This window comes from Pelodiscus sinensis, chromosome 1 (assembly GCF_049634645.1).
Source record: "Pelodiscus sinensis isolate JC-2024 chromosome 1, ASM4963464v1, whole genome shotgun sequence".
In the NCBI taxonomy this organism is placed as follows: domain Eukaryota; kingdom Metazoa; phylum Chordata; order Testudines; family Trionychidae; genus Pelodiscus; species Pelodiscus sinensis.
In genome coordinates, this window is record NC_134711.1 from 23023084 (window position 1) to 23044449 (window position 21366).

Sequence of the window (21366 nt, forward strand, 5' to 3'; positions counted from 1 at the left end):
CGTACCCCATTCCTTCCTCACCTCCTTCCACTTACCCTTCCCTAGCCCCCCTTCCTGATGTACAAAATAAAGGACACGTGTTCAAAAATAGAAACTCTTTTTATTGAACAGAACTTGGGGAGACTGGGAAAAGGAGGTGGGAGAGCGGAAGAGAGAGGGTGGGAGAGGAGAGGGGGAAAACTGGGAGGAGGGAGCTGGAAGGGGGAAGCCAGGGAAAGGAGGGGGTGGGGAAACTCAAGGATCAGGGGTGGGGGTCTCGCTGGGCCAACCGCCTCCCAGCATGGCGAGGGAGGGGGCCGCGGCATCCCCGGGGGGATGGGGTGGAGGGTGCAGAGGTTGAGGTGGGGGGTGTGGACATTGAGGAAGAGGGTGTGGGGGTTGAGGAGGAAGAGGTGGGAGGGGGGGCAGGAGTGGGAGGAGGGACAGCAGTTGGGGGGGCAGCAGGCGCAGGACCGGCACGGGGCACCATGCTCTGCAGCAGGACCTGCAGGTTTTTGCTCAGCCCTCGGACGTCAGCCAGCAGCTCATGGCCTCCAGTGTGCGGTGCACGGCTCGCAAGGACCCCAGGTGCTGGTCCCAATACTCCTGCTTCATGCTGGCGGTCCGGAGCAGGCCGTGGGTGTGGGAGCATGTCTCGGGCGGGGTGGTGCACCCTGCACGAGCAGCTGGTGCAGCTGTAGAGAAAGAAGAGAAGTGGTTAGTTCTCCCTGGGGACGCAGAGGATGATGCCCAGCTCTCTCCCCCACCTCGCAACGTGAGGGTGACCATGTCCTGCACCGTCAGAGCTGCTGTGCTTGTACAGAGGCCATGGTCAGGATGTCTGGCTCTCCCCCGGACTGGGAGCTGCCCCAAGACCGCACCCATGTCCCTGTGCCATGTATAGTGTGGCCGGGGCAGCGGGGGGGGGGGAGGGGGGAGATGTCCCCTGCCTCCGTGTAGAGGGGACATGTGAAGGGAAAGCACCCTGCTGGGTCCCGCCCCGGGGTCAGGAGCATGTCAGGTCTCTTCGCACAAGCATGTGCCTATTGGGCCATGGCCCCTGGGTGTCACACAGCTGGAGCCACCTGCCCAAGGGTGGCATGGCACGTGCTCGCACGTGCACAGGTGTCTGCGTGATCCATGGAAGGCATGGCCCACGTGCGTGGTCTCTGGTCTCCCTCCCGCCTCCCCCCCCCGAACTACGTAATTAGAACTACTTACCCGGTACGGTCTCCCTGGATGCTGGGGCATCCTGTGGTGGCCCCTCCGATGTGCCCGGGTCAGGGCCCTCTGGTCCCGGCTCGCTGTCCCCCGGGCTGGCACGGACTGCCCCGCCCCCAAGAGTCTGTCGAGGGCGGGGAAGTAGAGGCAGGTGGCAGCCCCGGCTGCGGCGCTGCCCCTTGTGGCCCTGGCATACGCCTGCCGCAGCTGCTTTATTTTCAGGTGCACCTGCTCCTGGGTGCACCTGTGGCCCTTTCGGGCCATGGTGGCTGCTATGCGGCCGTAGACGGCCGCATTCCTCCTCCTAGTGCGGTGATCATGGAGGTTGGGGGCCTGCCCCCAAACCTCAATGAGGTCCATGACCTCCGCACTAGTCCAGGAGGTCCGTTAGTTCGAATTAACTTTGTAGTGTAGACATACCCTTAGTGTCATCTGCAAACTTGCTGAGGGTGCAATCCATTTCCACAGCCAGGTCATTAATAATGATATTGAACAAAACCGGTCCTAGAACCGAACCTAAGGGCACTCCACTAGAAACCGACTGCCATCCTGACATCGAGCTGTTGATCACTACCCGCTGGGCCGGCCTTCTAGTCATCTTTCTATCCATCTTACCATCCATTTATCCAAGCCACATTCCTTTAACTTGCTGGCAAGAATATTGTGGGAGACCGTATCAAAAGCCTTGCACATACACTGACTTTCCCATGTCCACAAAGCCAGTTACCTCATCATAGAAGCTAATCAGATTGGTCAGGCATGACTTGCCCTTTGTGAACCCATGATGACTATCCCTGATCACTTTCCTCTCTTCCAAGTGCCTCAAAATTGATTCCTTAAGGATCCCTTCCATGATTTTTCCAGGAATCGAGGTAAGACTATAGTTCCTTGGATTGTCCTTCTTTCCTTTTATGGAGATGGGCATTACATTTGCCTTTTTCCAATCATCCAGGATCTCTGCCAATCGCCACGACTTTTCAAAGATAATGGCCAAAGGCTCCTCAATGACATTTGCCAACTCCCTCAGTTCCCTCCCCCTCTCCCTCTCCTTCACGGAGTGTGTGCTGCGACTGGCAAGTGGAAACTGTTGGTTTCTAATTAAAGTTTGAATTCTAGAAGCCTCTGCTGATTGGCTGAGCCTTGGTAGTGGGAGGGACAGTCATCTTGGCCTCTGAGGATAGAACAAGAAGCACTGGGCTTAAACTGCAGCAAGGGAGGTTTAGGTTGGACATTAGGAAAAAGTTCCTATCTGTCAGGGTAGTCAAACACTGAAATAAATTGCCCAGAGAGGTTGTGGAATCTCCATCTCTGGAGATATTTAAGAGTAGGTTAGATAAATGTCTATCAGGGATGGTCTAGACAGTATTTGGTCCTGCCATGAGGGCAGGGGACTGGACTTGATGACCTCTCGAGGTCCCTTCCAGTCCTAGTATTCTATGATTCAATGTTTTTTCATGGCTACACAGTGGCTGGTAGGTGCCTTGCAGATCACAAGTACTCACATATACAGCCAAACATATGTAGTTTTTATGAGAACTATAAAAACAAGAACTCTGAATACAAATTTTATCAACACCCTGTATTCTGTATATAGACATTTAAAATGTTTTCTTATGTTTATTTTTGTGCAACCCCTTTAAAAGTTATTTTAATTTGATTTTCTACAGCAGTATTTTTTCATCAGTATTTTGCATACAGACCTCTAATGTGAGCCTTTCATGCAGTAATTTAACTTGTTGCAAGGAATCATGAGCAATTTTCAATTGTATCTCCATCTTTTTTAAATTTCTCAAATCTCTGTCTTTCTCTCTTTGTTTATGAACCAGATTATCATGCTGCTTTTGCTTCTCCAAGAGACAATTACGTAAACCAATGTCAAGAACAGCCCTATATAGATAGATATATAGACTATTTTAGGAAGAAAATACATGATGTATGCAAACAAACATGACCAATTTTCATTGATTTTGGAAAAGCATTATGGCTGCTGAGCAGCAAAATAAAATAGAAAAAACTGTCTTGTCACAAATTAATGCCCTTTTTCCTAAAACAAAATACTGGATCTACTGAAGTCCATGACAATACTCACATGCTTTGTTTCAATAATGCTAAAAAATTACTCATAGTATTAGAGAAATTATTTCTGTTTGTCAAAGTGAGAATTAAAATGTATTTTTAATATCTAAGGAAATCTACATTTTTGTCCTTTGTGTATGTCCATTTATCAGTTTGTCCAACCTTCTTTAATGTGAGATACAAACAGAAAGGACAGGTTTATTGAAAAAAGTAATGCTATTATTACCGGTATACATCCTTCCCCACAAAGAAAGGAGAAACTTGAAGCTGGCTAGAGACAGGCATAACTACTCCTAGATCTGAGATTGAAAGCATTATAGCAGTTTATATTAATTATCAAATGTAGAGAGAGTGGGATTTATAAGGCAGTCTAATGGAGTTGGCTGCCCTAATGGAGTTGGCTGCCCAAATCCAACTGGATTTCAATGGAATGTGAGTGCCTAGAATCCTTATGTGCCTTTGAAAATACCAGGGCTAGGTTCTCTGTTCTGCTAAATTAACTTTGTGTTTCTTACACAGTGTAAAGTGAATTTAAATCTTCTAGAGAAATCTCCTAGGCCATGTCTACACTAGGATAGTATTTCAAAATAATTAAATTAGACTTAATAACTTCCGATTTAACAAATGTGAACTAGCGTATCCACACTACGGGCAAGCCTCAAAATTAATCTGAAGCAGGTTCCATTAATGTAGACATGCTACCTTGGATTTAGACCCCGAGGAAGCACTGGAGAGCAATTAGTTAGAATTACTCTAGTGAGTAATTATTTCAAAAGAGTGGCACCAGAGCATCAACACTACTGTTATTTCAAAATAACCATTTTGGAATTAGCATTACTCCTGATGAAAAACAGGAGTACAGATTTCAAAATAATGGTCTTGGTAGTGTGGACACTGCTTATAAATTTGACCTGGGAGATGGGGGAGTTATTTCGAAATAATGTTCTAGTATAGAGAATTCTCCCTGTATTCAGTGTTCCCAGCTCTCATGATGTTATCATAATTCTCATGATTTCTGGTTTTCTTCTTAAAGTCACAGCTCCCAGAGTTGAGTGATTATATGAGAACCTCAGCATTCACTTAAAAAACACTAAGTAGGTGTCTAGCCATCCTGGTTCCAGAGAAATGCTTGAAAGTATGATCAGCATATACCTTAATTGGGTCAAAAACCAGAAAGCAAATAAAAATCCCAAATGTATTATTTTAATATAATATCATGGTTTGGGAGCAGAGCATGACTCAAGATGGTTTGAATGCTTCTGGTTGGTGATACTGGAATCTCTGGCTGGTGTAAAGCTGCTGGAGATGGTTCTGACTTCCTGCACCAGCTTTGCCAACTGCTGTTGCTGCCTCCTTCACTATAGCTATGCTGCCCAGTGTAAGCGGGGAGGGAGGATGTCAGGGGTCAGGAGAAGGTGAATCAGGCGGTGACCATATCAGCAGAGGTGAATTGAGGGGTGCAGGTGTGGCAGAGCAAGCCTCTCTATGCCCAGTTCTCTGCTGGAGGCAGGACTTCTGCAAGCAGTGTAACATAAAGCTGCCCCTCTCTATTAAAAAAACAAATAGTCTGGTAGCACTTTAAAGACTAACAAAACTATTTGGTTTTTTAAAAGTTTTTCCTGTTACAGACTAACTCAGCTACCCCTCTGAACCTCTCTATTAAGTTATGCTGGAGTAGGATAAAGAAGAATCAGGGAGCCACAAATGGGCTCTGGTAAATACCTCTTTCCACTGAAACCCATCTTTGCCTAGGCACAGTGGAAAATTGAGTCCCCAGCCTCAGTTTTGTGAATTCTCATTTAAGGATTGATCCAATGTCCAGTGAATTGATTAACTGTTCCATGGAGTTCAGTGGGCTTTGGATCAGGCCCTTATTGCACTTCTCTCTTGTAGGATAGCATCAAGTTTTGATCACCTATGTGATTCAATAAACAGAAATTATATAAATCCATGGTGAAATTAGAGTAATGTTAAACAGTGTGCTTTTATGAAGTCCATAATAAGAATATTTAACACAATAACCAAGAAAAGAATAGTTGATTCAGAATAGAAGAGTGCTCATTCATATAATTTCTGAGGTCATGGCTCATGCCTTCTAACCTGTCTGCCAGGGCTGTTGCTTCATTCTCTTTGCTCATTTCTAGTAACTTTGTCAAATGATTGAATTCTCGCTCTTTGCTTTCAAGTAAAGCTCGTTTTCCATCCAATTCCTTCATGACATCTTCCTTTTCTTCCAATACTTCTTCACTCTTTTTCTCCATTTTTTTAAGAGCATCATTTAACTCCTGAACATGGTCAATGAGAATATTTTTCTTCTTCTCTGCATCTCTGAGAACACATTTTAAAACAAAAATATCAAATATGTAAAAATGGATCTAACTCCAGAAAGGTCTGAGACTAACACAATATATAAAATATATAGTATGAGCTTTCAAGGGTAAAATCCACTTAATCAGATGGTGCGCACTGCTGCAGTGAGTAGATGGGGAGCTATTGCTCAGCATTTTTTCTGCTACAACTGTTCTGTTGGCCAGGACAGGAGTCCTCATTGTTATGGGTGTTGCCAGGGAAAAGTCATTTAAAGCTATTGTGTTCAAAATGGAGCCTCTTTAGATTCCATCTTGTTTCCCTTCCTCTCCGTGTTACCCTTTTCCCGCCAAAACCTAAGTGCACACAGTCACCTGCTCGGTGCACCCCACACTATTGTGTGCACTCAGCCCAAAACTGTGCACTAGGCACTAAAATGAGCTGCACACCGCTCAGAAACTGTGCACCCCTCCCTACTGGAGTGCTGCACACGGCACCATTTGCTGCACACCACCCTTACCACCCTTTTCCCGCCTTGAAGGGCTTATAAGCCCTGACCAAGGAAGGGTTTGGGTTCGCCATTGTCCGTCTGTATTGTAGCCTGTCAGTCACTGTCTGCTGTCCCAAGTCCTGTCAGTGTCTGTTCGTCTCCCGTGGTGATCCATTTTAGTTTGTGGGTTCTGGTATAAGGATTTGTTCGAGTGTGGGAGAGAGAGCCTCGCGAGTGTGGGAACGCCCCACTCAAGGATTATTGGCTTCTGCCACATGGACTTGAACTCAGTTACCATCATCCTTGCCCGCTGGATTGGACTGGAAGTCGAAGGGCTACCAAGCGCCGATCCCAGAGGGAATCTACCCGACTCACTGGAGGCAGAGATCCACCTGCAGGAGGGCCGTTCAACAGGACTACCTTTCCCTGTCAGCGAGGGACTCCCTGCTGTCCTCCCCTAAGGCTTTACACTAGCCACAGGGTAGAAGGTCGCAGGCATCAATCGCCATCTGCCTCTGATTTGTAAAGTATATTCCCCTTTGTTGTATCCGGGGCTTATCTATCTTCTTTTCTTCTGGGATAGGGTGGGTTTACACTGTTGTTGTTGGTGTATGTTCTACTGTTCAAAATATATGGTTTGGCCCTAAACATTGGTCTAGCCTGATTTGTGGTTACCCAATCCAACGGTGATCAGATACGTAACACCAGGCCGAATCTGGCTTCTGGGAGGGGGACACCCGGCTTTAGGCCGTGGGCTTAGTCATTGCCATTAGCTTTAGCTCCCACAATAATTGCTTACCTCAGTTCCCCAGGTAACATGGGGATAGTATTTTGAAGCACGTTTTGCTGCTCTTCTCAACTAGGGCATCATTGTACCCTTAGCTAATACTTGCAGACAGAGTGTCAAATAACATGGCCCCTAGATTTCAGATCACTTAGACTTCAGATGACTCATCCTTGATGATTTCTTATAAACAAGGCAGTTCTCCCTTTTGGGTCTATCAAGTCAATTCTTTCACTTGAGCACCAGCACACCACAAGGCAGAGTTTAGGTTAAAATGTCTATTTTGGCACTAAGCCATTCCCAAATGGATAGCTATCCCATAAGATGCAGCTTGGTTTCATGTGTAGGAAATCAGTTTTGTACAAATAAATTAGATAACCAGACACACGAAAATAAGAAAGAAGGAAAAAAGAAAAGAAAACAGATGTATCTTTTTAATTAAATAATTGAGCAGAGGCAAGGAATTATTTACAAAATTGTAACAGCAGAAAAAATAATTAATGCAATCAGGAGATAGAATAAACTTCAGCGTAACACAATAGGTCAATAAAATACAATGAAAACTAAATTAGGGCAGCAATTTGACTGCCAGGTGTTTTAAGAAAAGGCAGCCAAACTGCAACTGGTTGCATTTCACACAAGTATGCTTTTTCTTGACTAGTATACCTCATGCTTTACTTTACCCCTTGGCTGTAAAAAGAAGTCTATCAAGAAATCAGGAGGAAAACATAAGAGATTATGAGTGGTAATATCTATCTCATTTAGAGTATTACACTAGATAATTTATATAGGAAGACTAGGATCAGATCACTGTAACAAAATACATGCTCCCAAAAATCTGGATGGGTCAGATCCTCAACTGGTAAAAATGTATGTAATTATACTGCAGTCTATGGTGCAATGCCGGGGTGGGCAATAAAAATAACGGCAGTTCTCCAGGGTTAATCCTTGGCAGGCTGCTACCGCTATGTTTACCTATGTCTCTGCAGATATTGAACAAATCACAGCTCTTGTTGGCCACGGATCACCTTTCACAGCCAATGGGAGTAGTGGGAAGTGGTGTGGACCAGCATAGTGGGACCAGTTAATCCTGTGGTGTGGATCTGGACTGGGAGGCGAAATTTCCCCATCCCTGAGTTATGCTAATGTTCAGCAGCTGAGGACTACAATGTGTTTAAAAATGCTCTGTGTTAGATTATATACTCAACTTAGATCTTTAGTATTGTTCCCCATTTGAAAAATAATCTTTGGGTTATCGGGTAAGATCTGTGTAAATTCTGATATCAATCATCTTAATATGCAGTATCAATAGACGTTTTAATGGTTTGTGACTAAAGGGTATTCCCAAACATTTTTATTGTTGTTTTCAATACTAAAATATGCTTCTCTGCTGATGCTATACCTTTTGATTTACTTACATGGATATTGCTCATTAGATAGATTATGGGCACACTTTATCTGCATTGATCAGAATTTTGCATCAAGAATTTAAAAGTTGTTATTTGTCTCTACACTGAGATATTACTAAGAAAACAAATAATAAAGATTTTAGTTAGGTACATTTAAAAACATACAATGTTTTACGTTTTATCTTGTCCATTTCTTTTCCAAGTTGCACAGGAATAGCATGGAGTTGGACTAGTTCATCCTAGTAACAGAAGAAAAATGTTAGACCAAAAGGCTCTAAATTTCATGTAATTTCAGAGAACATTTTCTTTGAACTTCTAATATGACCCAAAACAAAAATATGTGTTTCCAAGCAAAATGAATTTGCCGCCCCAAAATTCCCACAGCTATTTTTATTACTGGCTAGTGTAAGTGTCATGTTAATTTAAACTTGCAAAACTCACAGGCCACATCTACATTGCAGACTTCTTGCGCAAGAACATGTGTTCTTGTACAAAAACTTGCAGAGTGTTTACACTGCACACGTGTTCTTGCACAAGTAAATTTACAGTAAAGGTGTCGGAACATAGGGCTTCTTGTGCCCCACGAGGAATAAGCCCTCTTGTGCAACAGCTCTTGCACAAGAAGGCAGTGTGGACAGGCAACAGGGGTTTCTTGTGCAAGAAACCCCTATGGCTAAAATGGCCATCAGCGCTTACTTGTGCAAGAGAGCATCCACATTGCCATGGACGCTCTGGCACAAAAGCACAGCCCTTGAGCAAAAGCACATGGCAGTATGGACATGCTCTTGTGCAAAATCTTTTGCGCAAGAACTCTTGCACAAAACAGTTCTTGTGCAAAAAGCCTGCAGTGTAGACGTAGGCACAATGTATGTGCATATGTTATAAATATATAGGCCTAGATTTTTTATGTCAAGGAGCACCAGAAATTCTAGCACCAATTTTTAGGGCAAATCTGTGTGGAACAGGGTCCCAGAATAGATGCAGAACTCAGAGAGAACCACAAAACACTCTAAAAATTACCTGAAATATCTTTTCTATTAATATAAATTTCACATTGTTAAGGGCCAATATTTCAAGACCTGACAGGTATCTAAGGAAGTGCTGTCTGTCCTTCTGATAGGCTGGAAGTCCTGTTCTTCCAATGCTATAAAACTTCTATTTTCAGCCATTCTAGCTCATTAAATATCTGACCTCAAACTTTTTACTGATCCACATCTTTGAAATTTTACCTATCCTAGGACTTGAGTCTGTGAATGTGTATCTTGAGATCTAGGATAGGTAATGTGTGTGTGCATTGGAAGTTCTTGATTTAATTTTCAATTTTCCTGATAGAAAAATCATAAAATTTCTGCAAAATTGAAAATTTCCCATAGAAACTTTTGCAGAAACTACATTTTACATCAGAAGACATTGACTGAAAATTTCTGGTCTGCTCTAATTATAATTCACAGAAAATTTTACTGTGTTCTGTCTTTTGCATTAATATTTACTTAGTGATATATCTGAAATTAGCCTAAAAGTTCTGATCATTATGAAAGCTACTTGTTGTGCTATGTTTATCATTTCCCATAGGTCTATATGTGGCAATGGTACTGTAGCTTCATGTACGATTCTTGACTAATGGTGCATTTTGTGACGTCAGGCTTTCTGATGGTACTACATATTAGAATGACAGAATATTCAAGGTGTTTCCCTGAAAGTGCAGGCACCTCCACACATTCCCACATATATACTCATTCTCATGTTACTTTTAAATCATTCTGCTGCTCTAGAAGTTCCTCCACTTCTTTCTGTTCTCTTAACATCAGCTTTTGCTTGGATGTCACATCTTCCTTCAATGCTTTAATTTCCATTCTCCTTTGGATTGTTTCTTTACGGAGCTCTTCACAATTTTCTTTCAACACTTTAATTTTTTTTTCTGTCTCCTTTAAAAGTAAAGTCAAAGTTCAGGTATCTCAAACTTATATTGGTTTTGGGGAAAGTGCATTTCTTGAATACAACTGTTTAAAATACTGTATTGTTTGTTTAATAATTTATTGATTTTCATTAGAGAAGTACATTTTTTATTTAAAAGACTGAAAAGATTAAATGAATGGTGTATTACTTTGATATTTTTGCATATTCATATGAGCTTAGTTTTCCTATTTTATTATTACGAAAACTCCTGACATTCTTTGGTTACATCATATTTTCATTATTTTTTCTTTTATACTTTGTTGCAAGTTACAATAAAATTTTAAAATAGATATGCTTAAAGATATTTCCTCATGGATATACATACTGTCTTAAATCTTCCCATTTGTCTGATTATATATTACTTTTACAAAGTTTAGCTTGATAACCCGTACATTTCTGTTCACCCACAGAACAGATTCAAACAAGCAGCCAGGAGTGCTATCTACCTCAACACAGCTCAATCATCATGTGTCAACTCTGACATGGAAGTACAACCCTATTAGTGAGAGCAGAAATTCAATATCCATGTCTATCCAGACTTTGGACCTTTATGCCAATAGTCTATTTAACATCATTTATAATAGAGATTGTTGTGCTAAAAATATCTATCTATGGAAATGGACAGCATGCTCATTTCACAAAGGCCACTGTATAACTATTCTATGCTTACATTGTGGCTACTACTAACCTGGGTTAAAACTGGCAAACTAAAAGTAAGAGCTTACAAAATTCCAGTAAAAACTATTGCGATCCTTCTGTTGGTTACTACATTGCTCACCCTGTCAGCATCTAGCTCAATCTAGGAAGCTAAATGATCTAATCAGCAGACCAAATGCAGTGGTGAATCCTGGTCACATGGCAGCTGCAGTGCATACGCTAAGAAGACTATTGATTTTAATTAGAGGAGCAGAAGCTCCAATAATCTGCAGTGCCAGAAACCTCTAAGCCAACAGATCTGCTGCATTAAACCTGGTCTGGCAGCTGGAACCAGAAGGAACCATTTTTAACGTTCATTTGAATTTTTCATCAGGGAAAGCTGTACATCCCAAATATTCCAAACACTGATTCTGAATTTGTATTCTGAATATGATTTAACCTTTGTTACAGTCGTGAACTGTTCAGTGCTTTTTACTCAGAATATTTTAATGAGCTGATGGACAATTTCATGAAACAAACAACACTGGTACTGTTTGAATGGGAAAAAATGAATTCTGAGAACAATGCTCCCCACTCTCATTCTCCATCCATTGTATTATAGTTTAAACAAGTTTCCAGAATTGTGTAGAATTTTAAAATATTGTGCAGAGAATTTTTAATTTTTTAGTGCAGAATTTCCCCAGAAGTAAAGTAGTAACAAATTATGTATCACATCATATATTATAATACATTCATCATTATAAGTATGGTATGATGCGATACATAATTTGTTATTACTTTACAGAACACAACCTTTCCTTTGAATTCCATTCCTTGATTTTTCCATTTATTCCAGATTTTACAAATATACTGTTCTAATGTTTACAATATTATATTCTTTTTTATGGTTTTATTTTACATGCTATCCAAAAGGACAGCAAATATCACTTTTTTTGTTTTGTAAAGTGTATTTCTTACTTACACCTTGCTTGGGGATTCTCTCATATTCCTGTTGAAGGAGCCTTTTGTCTTCTTGTAAACTACCAAAAAATCATCATAAAGATCAGAATATTGGCAATATGCAAAGCAATCAAAATAGACTTTAATAGTCCATGCTATACAACATTAAAAGTGAAGTGAAATATATCTGAGACAATTTGGACACCATTTTAAAACTGAGTTTAGGTCAGTCTTACCATAAAATGGATCCAGATATTACAAGTGTACAAAAAACAAAATTCATTATATATGTTTCACTGAAAAAAATCTTTCAAATATCAGCAAACAATTAGAGCATAGATCCTAAAAGACCTCAGAGATATTTTTATAACTTTTGTTATACTACTGAAATAAAAAACATGTGATTTTAAAAAGAGAGCTATTGAAGGAGATAAACTATAGAACAGCGATTACTAACAACTGCATGCAAAAAACTGTACATTCTAGCATACAGAATAGCTTCACCATCATCATGCTTATCCTTTTCCAACACCAAGGATGGGCAGGGCTAAGATTATAAACAGATTCCAACCATATCTATTTTGAGACACCATTTAACACAGTTGGAGTGTTGCCTGGTTGATTTTATATACAGTAAATTTCCGATAATCCGGCACCTTTAGGACCCAGGGGGTGCTGGATTATCACATATGCTAAACTATAGGAAGGGGGGGACTATGACAGGTCTGGGGTGGATGCCACCCCAGACTCCTCATAGCCCCCCCTTCCGATAGTCCGGCTCTGCCCCAGGCGTCCCTGATTCAGCTGCTGCTGGTCAGTGTCAGCAGCGGCTGAATCGGGGACACCTGGGACAGAGCAGGTGGGGTTGGTCTGGTAGCGCCGCCCCTCAGCGCTGCGAGACCAACCCGGCAGCACCCCAGCTGCTCTTGGGGATGCCTGGGACAGAGCAGCTGGGGTGCTCCCGCGTTGGTCCCTTAGTGCCTCCCCTCGGCACTGCGGGACCAAACTGGCAGCACTCCAGCTGCTCTTCCCCAGGAGTCCCCAAGAGCAGCTGGGTGCTGCTGGGTTGGTCCTGCAGCCCCGAGGGGCAGCGTTACAGGACCAACCTGGCAGCACCCCAGCTGCTCTGCCCCCAGCTTCCCCGATTCAGCTGCTGGTCAGTTTCAGCAGCGGCTAAATCAGGGAAGCTGGGCGCAGAGCAGCTCCAATTGTCCAGCTGCCCAGAGCACTTCCGGGTTCCTGATGGTGCCGGACCATCAGGAGTGCTGGAGCATTGAATGCCGGACCACTGGAGTTTTACTGTATCGTTATACCATTGTCTCCTTGGACATTCACATCCTCTTACACAATGTACTTTCAATCTTCTAGTGATATTTCTTAGTCTAATTAGTCATGTCATGACTAGGATATAGTACAGTTACCTCCTTTCAAACGTTTGTAGCTTTTGTTCCTGATGTTTTGCATGTTTCACAGCTATTATAGATACTGATTTAAAGTTCCATTTTTATTTAGTCATATGAATATTCTACTGTTGATGTCATCTTCATAATTGTTAGACATTATTGAGGGTGAAGACTTTTTCACAGTGGAAAAATTGCCATTAATACCATGATTTTTCTTTGTGTCCATGACATTTTTTGTGTCTGGGATTTTTCTTTGTGATTGGTATTTTAACAAAGTAGCATGCATTATATGAAATTATATTACATAATTCTGATAACTATTAAAACAAATTAAATGTTTACATTTGATCAGCTTGGATCCCTCCTTCCTTAACAACATTATTAGCATGGTACTATGTTGCAAACACAGAAAATTACTCTATAGTAAGTCCTCCATCTCGATATTATTTCAAAATAACGTCAGTTATTCTGAAATAATGCTGTTGTGTAGACATACCCAAAGAGATTTTAGAATGTGGCCTGAGAAATGTTGGACTCATACCAAGTTTGAGCCTTCTCCAGGATTCTACTTCTGGTGGGATCAGCATTGTCACTAACAAGATCACAGATTCAGAAGGTAGACAGATTCCCAACATAGTGTCTGTTTTACGCAAACCAGAATGTGAACATGAAGTGAAATTAAAAACATGATTCTGTTGGATTGTGATTTTAGACTCTGAACTGTAAGATATTTAGGTAAGCAATATGGAAAACAGTAGACAAACATGAGGGCTACGTCCACACTGGCATGATTTTCCGGAAATGCTTTTAACGGAAAAGGTTTTCCGTTAAAAGTATTTCCGGAAAAGCACGTCTAGATTGGCAGGACGCTTTTCCGGAAAATCTAGAAGCGCTTTTCCGCAAAAAAGCCCCAATCGTCATTTTTGCGATCGGGGCTTTTTTGCGGAAAATACTACTGTGCTGTCTACACTGGCCCTTTTCTAGAACAGTTTTCCGGAAAAAGACTTTTGCCCGAATGGGAGCAGCATAGTTTTTCCGGAAAAGCACTGATGATTTTACATTCGATCGTCAGTGCTTTTCCGGAAATTCAAGCGGCCAGTGTAGACAGCTGGCAAGTTTTTCCGGAAAAGCGGCTGATTTTCCGGAATAACTTGCCAGTGTAGACACAGCTGAGGTTTCTTTTGACTGAATCACTGTCCGTCTATCAGACAATGAAGTATATATGGAAAAGGGATAGGAGTGGAGCATTAAATCCTTGTTTCTGAATCATGTTCACGTGACGTGTTACCTGTTAAACATAGTTAGGGACAGGTGGATAAAAAGCTTGGAAAAGGAAATGATCTGGTTGGCATTGTGAAATGACCATTTACAGCCTGCCCTGTAGGTAAAGCTCACTTTCATATGCACTTGGAGGATAAAAGAACAAGTCTGTATATTACTCTTGTTCTAGTTATAAAGTAAACCAGTAGACCAGAAACAGCTGGTTTAATGTTGTTTTATTTCACTTAGTCCACCAGGGGACTATGCTTAAAAGTCTAGAAACCTGACCTACGACAAAAAAATTTTAAGAAAGGGTTTGTTTAGTCTGGAAAAGAGAATACTGAGCAGGGACATGATAAGTCCTCAAGGATGTAACAGGTTGTTATAAAGAGGAAGGGGGTATCTTTAATTGCTGGTGTTGTAAGAGAAAAAATAACTTTTCCTATAACTATTTTTCTCACCAATTAGAAAGAACATAAGAACAGACATACTGGATCAGACCAATGGTCCATCCAGCCCAGTATCCTGTCTGCCAACAGTGGCTGATACCAGATGCCCAGAGGAAGGGAACAGAACAGGTAATCCTCACGTGATCCCTCCCCTGTCATCCACTTCCAGAGAAATAGAGACTAGGGACACCATTCCTACCCATCCTGGCTAATAGTCATTGATGGACCTAACCTCTAGCTCTTTTTTGAACCCTGTTAAAGTTCAAGCCTTTACCACATTCTCTGGCAAGGAGTTCCAGAGATTGACTGTGCATTGAGTGAAGAAAAATGTCCTTCTGTTTGTTTAAACTTACTGCCCTATTAATTTTATTTGGTGACCCCTAGTTTTTATATTGTGGGAATAAGTAAATAATAAGGTTTACAGGATCGGTCGGAAAAGGCTTTCCTTGTCGACCGATTCCCATCTAGACTGCTGCTTTTTGCCAGCAAAGTGCCACATTGGCAAAAAGCGGTGGCCATTTTTATTCGAATGAAGCGTGGGATATTTAAATCCCTGCTTCATTTGCAATAGCGATGTGCCTAATCTACATCCCTCTGTTGGCAGAGGGGTGTAGTTTAGACACACCCTAAAAGTGGTCAACAAATACAGCAATGGTCTGTCAGCCAATGATAGCTTGGCAATTGGCACTACTAACAGGGAGAGGGAATGGAAATGATCTTGGAAGGAGAGTCACTCCATGAGGCATGTTCTGAGGTACTGATAGTCCTGATTTTCTAACATCTGCAGCATTTTTTGTTCTAGGAATTTGGGGACAGAGTATATAGGTGTAGTTCTTGAACTTATTCACCTCAAGGGACTTCTACAGAAGGGAAGGTTACTCACCTGTGTAGTAACTGGAGTTCTTCAAGATGGTTGTCCCCGTGGGTGCTCCACCTTAGGTGCTTCAGCGCTGCTGAGCCCGATGCAGGAGATTTGTGACAGCAATGCCCCTGGCCAGCCTTGCATGCAGGGAGCTGGTGTGTGTTCTAAGGAGGCTACTGTGCATGAGTGGGCTCCCCACCCCAGTTCCTTCTCTGACTCAGATGTGCTGTATTCCGAAGCAGAGGGGATGACGGTGGGTGGTGGAGCACCCACGGGGACAACCATCTCGAAGAACTCCTATTACTATACAGGTGAGTAACCTTCCCTTCTTCTTCGAGGAGAGTCCCTGTAGGTGCTCCACCTTAGGTAGTTACGAAGCAGTATTCGTAGTAGGAGGTGGGAGTTTTGAATGCTGACCCTGTGAGGCCAAAAGTATTGTGCGGCCAAATGTTGTCTCTAACTCAGCAAATGTCTGAACTGCATAATGTTGAGCGAAAGTATGTGTTGATGCTCATGTGGTGGCCCTGCAGATGTGTTCTGTTGGGACACCCTATGGGAATGCCACTGTGGCTGCCATTGCCCTTGTTGAGTGAGTTCACACAGTTGGTGGGGGCTCTCTCTGGGCTAAGATATGCGCTAGTTTAATGCAACTAGATATCCATTTTGAGAGTCTTTGTTTCAAAATAGGCAACCCCTGTGACCTGTCTGTTGATGAAACAAACAGCCGTGGGGTTTCCCAAAAGGGCTTTGCCTGCTGTAGGTAGAATGCCAGTACTCTGAGGACATCCTGGGTATGGAGAGCTGCTTCTTTATTGTCCTTGTGTGGTTTAGGGAAGAAAACAGATAAGTATATGGGTTCATTGCAGTGGAACACGGTAGGTACTTTGGGTAGGAATTTGGGATGAGTCATAAGTATACCCTTATGAAAGATGGTGTATGGTGGATCCGCCATTAAGGCTGCTATTTCGCCAATATGTCTTGCAGAGGTGATTGCCACAAGGAAAGCTACTTTCATTGACAGGTGGCAAGAGGCTCAAAGGGTTTACCCATGAGCACATTTAGTAATAGGCTCAAGTCCCATGCTGGGATTGGTTCCTTGTATGTGGGAAACATGTTGTGAAAAACCTGTATAAAGTGTTTGACTGACGGGTGTGTGAAGATTGAGTGTCCTTGTACAGGAGCGTGTATAGTGGAAATGGAAGTAAGGTGCACTGTAATGGTACTCAAGGAGAGACCCGCATTATGTAGTTCTAACAAGTATTGTAGAATGTGTGATATGCCCATGTGGAGCGGTTCATGGTTGTGAGCTGTACACCAGGCCATGGACCTTTTCCATTTTTGACCATGTGTCTTTCTTGTTGCAGGTTGTGTGGAATTTGTGATGATGAGCTGTACTGCTTCCAAAAAGGTCCTTTCCATGGAATTTAACCAACAAGCATCCATGCCTAGAGGTGTAACTTGTGGATGGCCAGATGGGGAATTCAACAATTTCGTTGTGTCAGCAAAGCCTTGACTGGTGGGAATTGAAGTGGTGACCGAATGCTCATCTGTAACAGGTCCTGGTGACATGTTTGCCTGGGCTAGTTGGGTGCTATGAGTATTATTCTGGCCCTATCTTGCTTGATCTTGAGGATCACTCATTGTATAAGTGGAAAAGGTAGGAATGCGTATGCCAGGTCTGTGTTCCATTCTATACTTTAAATGAGAAGGAGAAGGGGGCAGTAGCAGGGAGAGAAGTGGCGCCCCACCGAGGTGAGGAGTTCCTCTGGGCGGAGATAGAGCAGGAGGTGGTTCAGCTTCCACCCCGCCGGAGGAGCCCGAGCCCAGAGACCTGGAGGAGTCTCCATCAAGGGGGGAACCTGGGATCAACACACACCTTCCACGGGGCCGATGAAGTGAGGAGGGGGTCGCCGGTGGAAGGGACGGAATGGGAAATGCACATGGGTAGGAAGTGGCCCAGAACAGGGTGGCAACAACCCGAGAGGTTGACGGGTTTCGGTATCGTGACCTCTGTCAAGCAGGGGGAGGCGATTGCCCTCCCTTTAGGGATCTGGGCCAGAACCTGGGAGTGTGGGCGGGCCCGGGTCCCCCTATCCCCGCCTGAGGGTGGATATCCCTCCTCTCGCCCCCAGCGACAGGGCTGGGACCACTGAGACTTGAACCTACGAGGTTACATAGACTGTACTAACATTGTGGGGCCAAACTGTGGGCCCTGGGTGTTGACCTGGATGGGTTAAGGGTGAAGGGTTGTTGTGATACCCACATGGGAGGCGACCCATGGCAGGGCCATTAGTTGCCCCGGGCAAGGTGGGAATCCCGTGGGCAGGGCTAGAATAATACAGGAGTTGTCCCCAAAGGGAGACAAGTCGTCCCCACCTTGTCTCATGGTGGTGCAGCCCGAGGGGCGACCTCCTGACAACAGGATATAGACCTTAGAAAATAAAATAATAATATGCATTTAAAACCTGTCTTCAACTGTTGCTCCTGTGAGTAAAACTTAATCACTAGAGCAGTTCCATTGTCTTCAGTGGAACTAGTCCTGTCAGTAAACATGACTCATTATGAGTGAAGGTTGAAGATCTATCTCTTAAATTAGTATTATTTTTACAGGTCACTATGGGTCAGACTATATGTGGTATATGCACAGTGCGAGAGTGTGTAGTCTACTACTTCCTTGCGTGACACAGAGCTGCTCCGTCTGCATTCTCCTGGAAATGCCCAGCATCCCAAAAAGGTGTAGGGAAAATGTAAAACTTGCTCTTTATAGATAGTCATAGCTGCCAGTGTGTTATCTCCAGGTTCTGTGGTGGATTTCTGTGTTCCTCCTCCTCCTATGCACTGCACCCAAATGCCACAACTGAAACCTATAATTTTTCCTTTGGAATTGTCTGCTGTTTGACTACAAACGAATGAATATTTTCACTTACCCAGCTAGTGAATTGTCACAGTTGTCCAAATAAATAACTAATAAGGGGAATTTACAACCCTGAGGTACTTTAGCTGGATACCTAGTAGAATTACTCGGGCTTGCATAGTCACAAAAACATCAGAGAAATCCCCATTCTGAAAACGTGACCATGCTTATTGTATCTGTGACCAAAACTAATTAAATGGATGCTGCAGTGCTTGTTAGAAGTATAGGCCAAGAAGTGTCTCTTTAAAATCATTCCAGGACAGTGGTGGGCAACTTACAACTCATGGGCCGCATGTGGCCCATTTGGGTTCTGTGAGTTGTCCGTGAAACATTCTGTTTACCCTTGCCCACGTGCAGGGTTACCAGATGATGCTGGTTTCCATCCATGTAGTTTTTTCCTACTGGTATTACTAAAATGATACACATGTAAAGCCAGGGCCTGTGAAGTGAGGTGCATGCTGCTAGCACACAACACTGACTGTGAAAGTCATGCACTCCCTCAGCATCCAATCAAGGCACTGCTATGATTCAATTGGCATAGCCCTCAAATTCTAGATATGCAAGCAGAGTTTGCAAAAATGCCCTCTCCTAGGAGGCCATCTTGGTTACAACAATCTTGTAGCTCACTGAGATGAAGGAAAGGCTACTTACGTGGTCAGCTCACTAACTAAGATTGCCAATCACTGCCTCACGCGGATCACAAGGACAATGTTAAAACTGTAGAACAGAAAAAAGTTGGTACCATTTCCCTTTCTCATCACAATCTTATCTAACGAGGACAGTTTCATGTGGTACTATTCCAAGTTCACAACAAAAGTTTGTCATCTTACGAAGGTCAGTATAAGAGAACAGATAATCCTTTAAAATATTAATTTAAAAAAAAATAATGTCCAAAGATGAAGTTGAGTCAAACTTAAAATACTTCATTTACAATATTAATTTCACATATACAGGCAGTCCCCGACTTACGCGGATCCGACTAATGTCGGATCCGCAGATACGAACGGGGCTGCCACAGAGTACACGGACTGCGGGACCTCGCGGTCCTGCCGCCCGTGTACTCTGGGGCTTTCTCTGCGTCTCCCTGGTCTGCAGACCCGGAAGACGCAGAGCAAAGCCGCAGAGGGGCTCGGGCAGCGAGGCAGCCCAGGCGCTCCTGGACTGCTCTGCTGCCGGCTTCCCCGCGGCTTTGCAAAGCAGCGGGGGGGCTCGGGCAGCGGGGCACCCCAGGCGCGCCTGGGCTGCTCCGCCGCAGGCTTCACCACAGCTTTGCAAAGCCGAGGGGGGGGCTCGGGCAGCGGGGCACCCCAGGCGCGTCTGGGCTGCTCCGCTGCTGGCTTCCCCGCGGCTTTGCAAAGCAGCGGGGGGGGGGGGGGGCTCGGGCAGCGGGGCACCCCAGGCGCGCCTGGGCTGCTCCGCTGCCGGCTTCCCCGAGTCTTTGCAAAGCCGCGGGGGAAGCCGGCAACGGGACAGCCCAGACGCCCCGCGGCTGTCCCGCTGCCGGCGTCCTCAGAGGCTTTGCTCCCCGTCTCCCTGGTCTGCTGGTCTCCCTGGTCTGCTGGTCTCGGATCGCCGCCCGTGTCTTCCTGGTCTGCTGGGGTGGGGGGGGGGGGGGGCGCAGCTAGTACACCCGCCCCCCCAGCAGACTAGGCTTTTCTCTGGACACCTGTGGCAGAGCAGCTGGGGTGCTGCCGGTTGGTCCCGCAGCGCCGCTCTGGGCGCTACTGGTCCAACCCAGCAGCACCCCAGCTGCTCTGGTCCTGATTCAGCCGCTGCTGGTCAGTTTCAGCAGCGGCTGAATCAGGACGCCTGGGGCAGAGCAGATGGGGTGCTGCTGGGCTGGTCCAGTAGTGCCGAGGAGCGGCGCTAGTGGAGCAACCCAGCAGCACCCCGGCTGCTCTGCCCCAGGCGTCCTGATTTAGCCGCTGCTGAAACTGACCAGCGCTGACTACAGGAAGCCCGAGGCAGAGTTGCTCTGCCCCGGGCTTCCTGGAATCAGCTGCTGATCAGTTTCAGCAGCAGCTGACTTGGGGACGCTTGGGGTTCTTAAGTTGATTCTGTATGTAAGTCAGAACTGGCGGTCAGTTTCAGCAGCGGCTGAATCTGGACGCCAGTTCCAACTTACATACAGATTCAACTTAAGAACAAACCTACAGTCCCTATCTTGTATGTAATCCGGGGACTGCCTGTACATTAAATGTGCACTCATGATTTAGCTATTTCTTTCAAGTTGTATAAAGCTAAGATTTTTCTCTGTCTTTGTTATTCTCAAAGGGTACTTCTAGACTACACCCCTTTTTCGGAAAAGGGATATAAATTAGATGTATCGAAATTGCTAATGAAGTGGGGATTTAAATATCCCGCGCTTCATTAGCATAAAAATGGCTGCCACTTTTTCAGCATGAAGCTTTGTCAGAGAAAAGCGGCAGTCTAGAGGCTGATCTTTCAAAAAATAAAGCCTTTTTCGAAAGATCTTGTAAACCTCATTTCACAAGGGATAAGGGATCTTTCAAAAAAGTCTATTTTTAGACTGCCGCTAGGCTGCCGCTTTTCTCCGACAAAGCTCCATGCCGAAAAAAAGCTGTGGCCATTTTTATGATAATGAAGCACGGGATATTTAAATCCCCGCTTCATTAGCAATTTCGATGTGCCTAATCTGC

General features: G+C 44.1%; 2 protein-coding genes across 4 annotated transcripts in view; one reads left to right on the top strand and one right to left on the bottom strand.

Moving 5' to 3' along the window:
• GSAP (gamma-secretase activating protein) overlaps positions 1–21366 on the top strand; it is a 151539-nt gene that overhangs the window by 115249 nt on the left and 14924 nt on the right. The window contains exons 28-29 of one of the 3 annotated variants that reach the window (XR_012903342.1): positions 14950–15059; positions 16480–17348. Coding sequence is in view for 1 of the 3 variants with exons in the window: in XM_075926733.1 (XP_075782848.1) it covers positions 14950–14960 (11 nt within the window). In the remaining 2 variants the exon portion in view is untranslated. Of the gene's footprint in view, positions 1–14949; positions 19853–21366 lie in introns of those variants that run through there. The other 2 variants (XR_012903339.1, XM_075926733.1) reach the window with 2 other exon arrangements.
• Positions 1–21366, bottom strand: part of CCDC146 (coiled-coil domain containing 146) — a 164842-nt gene that overhangs the window by 46250 nt on the left and 97226 nt on the right. Inside the window, exons 5-9 of the mRNA XM_075926722.1 lie at positions 11841–11898; positions 10015–10191; positions 8432–8505; positions 5377–5604; positions 2901–3087 (exon numbers count right to left, since the gene is read on the bottom strand). Coding sequence (XP_075782837.1) covers positions 2901–3087; positions 5377–5604; positions 8432–8505; positions 10015–10191; positions 11841–11898 — 724 coding nt within the window. The remainder of the gene's footprint in view (positions 1–2900; positions 3088–5376; positions 5605–8431; positions 8506–10014; positions 10192–11840; positions 11899–21366) is intronic.